The 8,180-nt window shown below is 35.3% G+C and overlaps 1 protein-coding gene across 1 annotated transcript; it reads right to left on the reverse strand.

Annotated features, from left to right (window-relative positions):
* Positions 1–218: 218 nt before the first annotated feature.
* Positions 219–6,014, reverse strand: LOC116144478 (F-box/LRR-repeat protein 4-like). The gene is made up of 7 exons (XM_031429919.1): positions 5,538–6,014; positions 3,800–4,206; positions 3,188–3,373; positions 2,186–2,378; positions 1,365–1,441; positions 800–950; positions 219–706 (listed from the first exon to the last, which is right to left on the reverse strand). The coding sequence occupies exons 1-7, from the start codon at positions 5,940–5,942 to the stop codon at positions 395–397; spliced, it is 1,731 nt and encodes a 576-aa protein (XP_031285779.1). The 5' UTR covers positions 5,943–6,014; the 3' UTR covers positions 219–394.
* Positions 6,015–8,180: the final 2,166 nt, after the last annotated feature.

Raw genomic sequence — 8,180 nt, forward strand, 5'->3', positions numbered from 1 at the left:
TTTATTTTAAAGTATTAAAATATCAAAATACCCTTAATTATTATTATTTATTTATTATATATATTAAAAAAATTAGTAATATATGACTACGAACTTTTTTTTTAATGTTTTTAATCAAATAACTAACAACTTTTTTTTTCAAATTGTACCAAACGAACTCTAAACTCTACTAGCATAAACGTAGGAAATGAACATTTATGCGGATGATATGGCTAGTAAGATTTCTACTCTATTGGGTTTAGAACTTGTGTTTTATTTGGTCTTTGCTATTTGAGGTCCACTTTTATTAGATGTTTACATCAGTACATGTCACATAGAAAAATCCTCTTTCATCTCAAAGTTCTAAACTCAATTAAGGGTACATTACACAAACTTCGACTAAACACTTCTGCAGCTAGTAAGGGCAGTATATCCATTCAATCTTCCTTGAACTGTTGCTAGAAGCTGCCCGGCGTTTGGTCCTCTCGCTTACCTTACCACTCTCAACCATGATCTTTCTTATGTTAGCACAACAGGTGACGACAGAGGCAACTCCAACTGCAGTAATGCGAGGGCATCGAACCAGGTAACATGACTCCAGCCCTGTGCAATTCCTAACAAGTTGGCCTAAACCAGCATCTGTTATTTGTGCGCACCGCCTCAGAACTAAATTCTTGAGTAATGGGCAACCTTCCCCAATCTCAGCCATTGACACATCTCCCATATTCTGTCAATTGAGAGCAGTACAGTTAGAAAATGCCCAGTAAAAAATAAATTCAAGAAAAATGGTACAAGGGGACAAAATATAGAGTGAACTTGCCGCGAGTCCAGTTATGCTGAGCTGTTGGAGTTGAGATGATCCCCTTGCAATGGCTATTATTCCGGCATCACCAACTTCATGGCAGCCACTGACACTGAGAAATCTTAAGGAGCAACCCTCACCAACAGCAATCAAGCCCTCATCCCCCACTCTAGTAAATTAAAGAATAAACAATATAAGATGGACAACCGGACAGTATATATAGTGGAGGCATCAGGAAATAAACTATCATCTATGATCTATAATTTAATCCACACTTCTGAGAAAACACATAATTACTATTACGCAAGCCAACATTAGCAGTTCACTGCATTTCCCTGAATGGTGAAGGAGCTAATTAAAAATAAAGAATACTAGCAACCATGGATTATTTTGTCCATATTACATGAAAAAATGTGCCATATCTTTTAACTATTGCATACAAGGAAGAAAGCTAAGAGTAAATCCAAATGAAACTCAAATCTAAACCAATAAAAAGTATTTCCCAATTTAATCTCTCTCGTAAAAAATAATCATATTCTTGGGACAAATGACGACAGTTATAAATCAGAGAATAAGACTTTACCTATCACAAAGTTCAACTCTAAGGTCAGTCAGAGATTTGCAGTACTCACCAACTGCTGTAAGTCCTTTGTTACCAATCTATCAACAAACCAAAAAAGAAAATGAATCTTCCCAGCAAATCATCCTCTAAGCAAACAACTTAAGAATATCGGTAGACAAAAAACTTGAGAATGTATTAGTTTTCAGTAAAATGAGTAAGATACAGATGGATAACTAATAAAAATGAATAAATTAGAGATGGATAACTAATAATAACCATGGGACACATTTTCTTAATTACCCCTTCCCAAGCATCCCTAAACCCCAACATATATCCCCTCAACACTAGTGTCAATGATGTTCAATCTCGAGACCTCCTATTTAACCATAGGAGACTCCAAGATAAAGAAGAACAACCATTATATTATTAAAATTTGTTTCTTTGATTTCCCCAAATCCTTTTGGTCGTTTCTGAATAACGATAACCCAAGACATTTAATGTTCCAAACCAAAAAAATTATCTTCAGAAGGAGGTTCAAGGTCATCAAGCTGATTTTAGTGTCACAAGGGGCAGTGCACCATTTTGTACAGAATTATAGTTGCATGGTACAAAATAGAATCACAGAAAAAAAATATAATCAGTCAAATTGTGAAATAGTAGCAACTTCCAAGAATAACCTTTTAACTGTAATATTAATACAAGGGATCATTCTAATAACATTGAAATTTTGAGAAAAATATCACAATAGTCAAAAGACCTGATATGCTTGAATTGAGCACTGTAGGCAAACATGAAAGTGTAAAGAGACTGAAGAGAAAGAGCATGAGAGAGAGGAAGAGAACCTCATCGCATCGACAAATCTGAAGTTTCTTCAAATTCTGACAGCCTCTAGCTATGCCACAGATGGCATCATCATTGATAACAGAACATTCTACTAAGAGAAGAGCTTGCAAGAACTCACAACCCCTTCCAACTTCAAGAAAAGCACGATTACCAATTAGAGGGCATTGAAACACAGCTAAGTTTGTGAGGCACCTGCAGATAGTAAGAATTTGGAATTGACATCATAGCAGAAGTACTAAAAGAGAAAGTCAACTATTTGTAGACAAAAACAAATGAGAAGGTGAGTTATGAAATCAGTTCAATGCAAAATGAATTACAATTCAAGCAGAATGCAAGCAACACCCTCCATTCACAGTGTGAAACAAGTAGAAGAACACGGACCTCTGAAACAATGCAATACAAGAGACATCAACAAAAGAGAACTAATGGTAGCTATATTGCACCATTCTACAGATGTATCACTCATCAATTAGCATAAAAGTAAATTAAAACACTTCATCAAGTCTACAGCCAGAGAAAATAGATGATGGATACAATCTTTACCTCATAGCGGACATTTAGACAATAATCAGACTCCTAATGTAACAATATGAAATATTTCACCCAAAGGGACAACACATTTTGTCCGGAACAAAACCAAGTAAAGTACGATTCAAAAATCAAAACAGCTTTTACATATAGTAGTTACTGAAAAGCTCAAACACATATTTTAGTGATCCATCTAATAAAAAAATTAAAAACTCTGAGATATAGAAGACTCTTCTAGAAAAAAGGAGAATGTAATATCTGCAAGTTTATGAATTTGTACAGTTTGGTGCCCATAAAAAATTGGATTGATATGTAATAGTAGCAGAACAGCAGTTTAAGCATGCGGAAAAGAATTCCAGAAGAGCTGCAACACAAGGGAATGAACAAGCTTCTGCACCCAAAACAACTGCTCCAGGCAACATCATTACCACATTCATGCCTAATTAAATTAAAGGAGAGAGAAGGGAACATACCGACATGATTGTCCAATTGACTCTAGTCCTACAGTTCCAATATCTTGGCAACAGTAAATTTCAAGATTTGTGAGTTCTTTGCAACCTGCGGCAATCGCTTCCAAACCCAAGTCAGTCAAGAAAGGGCAATCACTTAGACTGAGATTTTTTAACCTCTTACACCCATTCCCAATAGCACACAAACTCCTGTAATGTAAGATAGATCAGCTCAAACTTCATCTTTTGACCCAATGGAGAAAGCTAATGTCTAAAAGCAAAACCAGGAGTATCCCATTGAATCTCATATGAAAATCAACTGCTAAAATTGCATGGTCTTTTCCCAAGCTTATTCTGCCTCCATATGGGCCATATGTGAATAACTGAAGTAAAAGAATGGAAGCAAAGATCCAATTTTCAACATAATAAAGAATCTACAAGAAATAATGATTGATAATGTTGAGATTTTTAGTAGTTAGTAGTGCAGTTCAACATGGCAGTAAGTGCCAATGTTCCATTCAATAAGAAAACAACTAGAAAACAATGACTGTCATTCAGAAACTTTTACTGGTTAAGTTCAATTGTGGAGAGACAATATTGTAATATAGCGTAAGATCTCCAAGAAGAGTAACTGACTTGTCAGTAAATCTTCGGAAAGTGTTTAATTCCAGCAACTCCAGAGACAAACAATGAGTTCCCACAGCTATCAAAGCCTCATCTGTAACATTAACACATTGTAGCTTCAGAACTTTCAAAAGAGGACAGCCTCGGGCCACAGCAAGCACTCCTTTATCGTGGATAGAATCAGAATCCAATGACAGGGTTTCAAGAGATTTACAATGAGACCCCACAGCTTCTAATGATAAATCAGTTATCTTCACACAAAGGGCAACACTAAGAGATTTTAGAGATTTCCCGCAACCAAGAGTCAAATCAGCTAGACCCACATCAGTCAACTCTTTACAGGAACGCAAAGTCAGATCTTCAAGTTGCTTACAACACTTTCCTACAGCAGCTACAGCATAATCTCCAACACTGCAACCCTAGAAGAAAACAACGACAACAACAACAAAAAAAAAAAAGAGTTTAGAATGGAAAGTAATACTGAGAAGAAAAAAGATTGGGGGAGGCGGGTGGTAACAATGAAATATTTGTAACTCTTCCTTTTTAAAAGAAACTAAATGCAATTTATGTGTCAATAAAAACAACAAACACACATAAGGGTAAGGGGGTTAGGATGTAGGGGAAACAATAGAATTATTTTCAGCTATACAGTACTAAAACTTATAGGGGAATTACTAGCCATAAAGTTTTCTTGAAAAATATTACCTAATCAATAGAGTATTAGCATTCAAAGTGTAATGCAGATAGGGAGAGAGTTTAGTTTAGTTTAGTTTAGGTTTTTTAATTTTTTTTATTATTATTATTTTTTTTTTTCAGAAGTGAAGTCTAATTGAGGGCAGTTTCAAATCATCTGTGTTAAATGATATGAGTTATTATTTCCTCCGGATCAAACACCTTCTAACGAATAAAAAACCAGGCAAAAGTCCTGATGCATGACATCCAACATGTTAACAGATTGAGAAACCGAATCCACTGAACCAATTTTCAAACTCTAGAGAGTTGAAGTTATGTGTGGCCCTGTGAGGTAATGACAACAGCAGTAAAGCCAGTTTTGTCACATCCATGTACATGATTCTTTTTGCTGAACTTCTCACAGATCTTCCTGATGACCTATCATATTGAACAATCAAGCAACGTTCACCTCATTCTAGCAATAGGTAGGGCTAAATAGCTGGCAAAAGCATTGAACTCTATGCATGGAAAGTATTTTGCTACCTACAGGGCTTAAAACCCAAGAAGCAAGCGTTCGGAAACAAGGTACATTGGGCTCCTGATGCACTACATGCTCTTTATATGTTGTGGGTTTTCGCGTAGTATTCACCTCCTGCACTCACCATCTTGACAAGCTTCCCAACCGCCTTCATCAGATTACCATTTCATTTCAGTTTATGAGCATTTCATTACCACTTGAGACACCAGTGCGGCCTAATCCTAAAACTTCTCTAAGAACAAACCCTCTCCAAGTTAATACTCAGAAGAACTCGAAAAAAAAAAATTGTGCCAAACAGAGGCTTAAATTTAGCAAATTTTGAAGTATTTTCCTTGATTTTAATTACAAATACATATATATGGTTCAAAAACCCTCACATTTCACAAAATCATCTCAAACTTTTCATAACCTATTTACTACACAAACGTAATTACACAGTACTACAATAACTACAATCAACAACCAAGCAAACAATAACATCCGTTAAGCCGGTAATAGTATAATAACAAACAAATTGAAAAGTCCGTAATAAAAAATTACCTCCAAAACCAGAGATTTCAAGTGCATGCACTTGTGAGCAACGGAAATCAAACCCGAATCATCAATACCGGGGCAAAAAGCTAAGGTCAAATTCTCAAGCTTTGAAAAGCTGTCGGCAAGCAAAGCCAATACATCATCCGATAGAGAACGCGGCGAATTTCTAGAAGGTTTCCCGTCGATGTAAATGCTTTTGACGTTGACGAAGCAGCGAGCCAGCTCAGAGAAGTGGTTGGAGCTATCGAGGGTGCTGAGGTGAAGGAAGGTGCGACTGAGGCGCTCCAGCTCGCGCCACCGCTTGCAGACGAGCGAGCACGCGTCGCGGCTCGTTTCCGAGTCGAGGTGCCGGAAGATTTCCATAATTGACTCGTCCGGCAGACACGTGTTGATGACATCGTGCCTGTTCATGATGATGAAGAGATTGTTGTGTGAGAGTGAGTGAGTGTGCGCGTGATTGAGTTCTTATTATGATTTTATCCGAAACCTTGATATTGGTTTACCGGAAATACCCCTTTCTTTTGGTTTCTATCATAACTATCTTGATTTGATGGAACACTTTGACATTGACGTGTGTTTTTCTTTTTCTAGCAACAAAATAAACTTGGTATGCTTTTTGGGATAATGACAGAAAACCTCAAATGTTTTCAGGGAACGACATACACCTACCCAAAGTTTGCTGTAAGAACATATTAGTACGCAAAAGATTTGAAAATAACAAACATATACTTTTCATCATATGCGCTGTTACTAATTTCTATTTATTAAAGGACAACAATGGTAACAAAGACAGGAATGCCCTTAGAAGTTTATATCTTAGTTTTTTATTAATTTTAGTCAACTCATTCAATTACGTAAATACCCACATCATTATGATGAATTACGATTATGCCATCAAGTTATTATAGGTTAGTGAAATGACTAGTTTGTCCCTGTTTTGGTAGCAAATCTTTAAGTGATTATATACAAAGAAAGTAGCAGAATAAAATTAATCATTTGTAATTGAAATTCTTCGTGATTTAAAAGAAATCATTCATACAAAAGAACATAATTTGTAATGAAATTTTTCTTGAGCTACAAATAAACAGAAACTATGAATTTAGTACGACGAAATGTGTTTACAGGGAAGATATACAAAACAAGCAGAAGTAATTTCCAAGATGCTTCTATTACAGCTCCTAAATGTTGCGTAAATCTTCAATTGTATTTATTAAGTTACATCTTTGACAATTTCTTTTTCCATGCTTCACCATTCTGATCTCCGGAAAAGTGTAAACAGACAAAGAGATACATCATGGTTTTCAATAACAAAACAAAAAGATGATCAGAAATTAGAAATATAAATATAACGGATAAAAATTAAGATAGAGAACAAAAATAAATAAAAACACAAACAAATCTACCATGCACGACTGCTGCCTACCTAAACAAATACGGCCAAAATTCAACCACAAAAAACAAGTAGCTCAAATTAATCCAAATCATGCCAAAATTAAAACATAAGCAAACAATCAAACAATTACACCATGCATTACTTAAACATTTATGAATAAATCAGTATGTACCAGGGATTATTCTTTTACATGTTTCAAAGCTGAAAATAAATCTAGAGTACAGCTCCTTGGCTTTCTCAAGTACAGCAGCCAGAACCATATCTGAAATAGGACTTGGACCACCTTTCTTAAGACTGCATCATCAGATACAAAGACAATGATTTAGTAAGTTCTTTCAATCATTGGAACTCCAAGGTTATTATAAGCAGACAAGTTGTCATAAAACCAACAGGAAATAAAAAGGTAGCTATAAAATTTACAATGTTAAAATCCCAAAACAAGGGAGTTGATTTGAAACTATAACATTTAAAAGAATAATCCCTTTGCAAGAGCTTCACACCAATAAACTAATAAGAGCAATGTTGTATACTCTAGATTTATTTTCAGCTAAGCAACTAACTTATGCAGATATGACTTCCTTTCCCATCCTTGAGTACAATTTTTCCTTTTTTGCATCTTGAGCCCCCTGCATTAAAGGCATATTCAGAAAACTATGTAGAAGACCAGAGAAAAAATGTAGTCAAGAATCTAGATATGCACAAGCACAAACCAGCAATCATATTGATCTTAAAATTACCATAATCAATATATACTTGCATATATTTCAGCACGCTTCAAAGTCAAAGAAATTATTATTCAATTCAGAACCATTCCAAAATAATTTTTCACTTTCTTATTACAACTTAAATGCAGAGGAGTCCCTATACTATTGCTAAATGATATCTAACATAATCAATATCCAACAAGTTACATTATATATACAATTAGTGGCGCTATAAACCACACGAACTTCTAAACTCTAGCATACAAGAGTAATTTGATCACAAGAATCTGACTGAGGTATTTTATCAAATAAGTGGTGTTTGAGTGAACTTAGAATAACAGTGAACATAAAAGCTAGTCAATAAACAAAAACAAATACTCAAATAGAGAGTGTAGAGTGAAAGGGAGACCTTTCGGCCAGCAATTTTGCAGGAACGCCTGCACATACAAACAGGAGGGAATGTCTGTATCGTCCTGAGTTGATAGTTGCAGTATTTTACTTCATATAAGTGAGCCCATGAAGATATTGATGATGCTGATGACAATTGATTCC

Source organism: Pistacia vera, unplaced genomic scaffold (genome assembly GCF_008641045.1).
Source record: "Pistacia vera cultivar Batoury unplaced genomic scaffold, PisVer_v2 Contig114, whole genome shotgun sequence".
In the NCBI taxonomy this organism is placed as follows: domain Eukaryota; kingdom Viridiplantae; phylum Streptophyta; class Magnoliopsida; order Sapindales; family Anacardiaceae; genus Pistacia; species Pistacia vera.

Coding starts and splice junctions, on each gene's coding strand:
- LOC116144478 (XM_031429919.1), bottom strand. CDS start 5,942: ATGAACAGGCACGATGTCATCAACACGTGTCTGCCGGACGAGTCAATT. Junction 2,379..3,187: donor TCAATTGGACAATCATGTCG/GTATGTTCCCTT, acceptor TACTATCTGCAG/GTGCCTCACAAACTTAGCTG. Junction 1,442..2,185: donor AGATTTGTCGATGCGATGAG/GTTCTCTTCCTC, acceptor GTTTGTTGATAG/ATTGGTAACAAAGGACTTAC.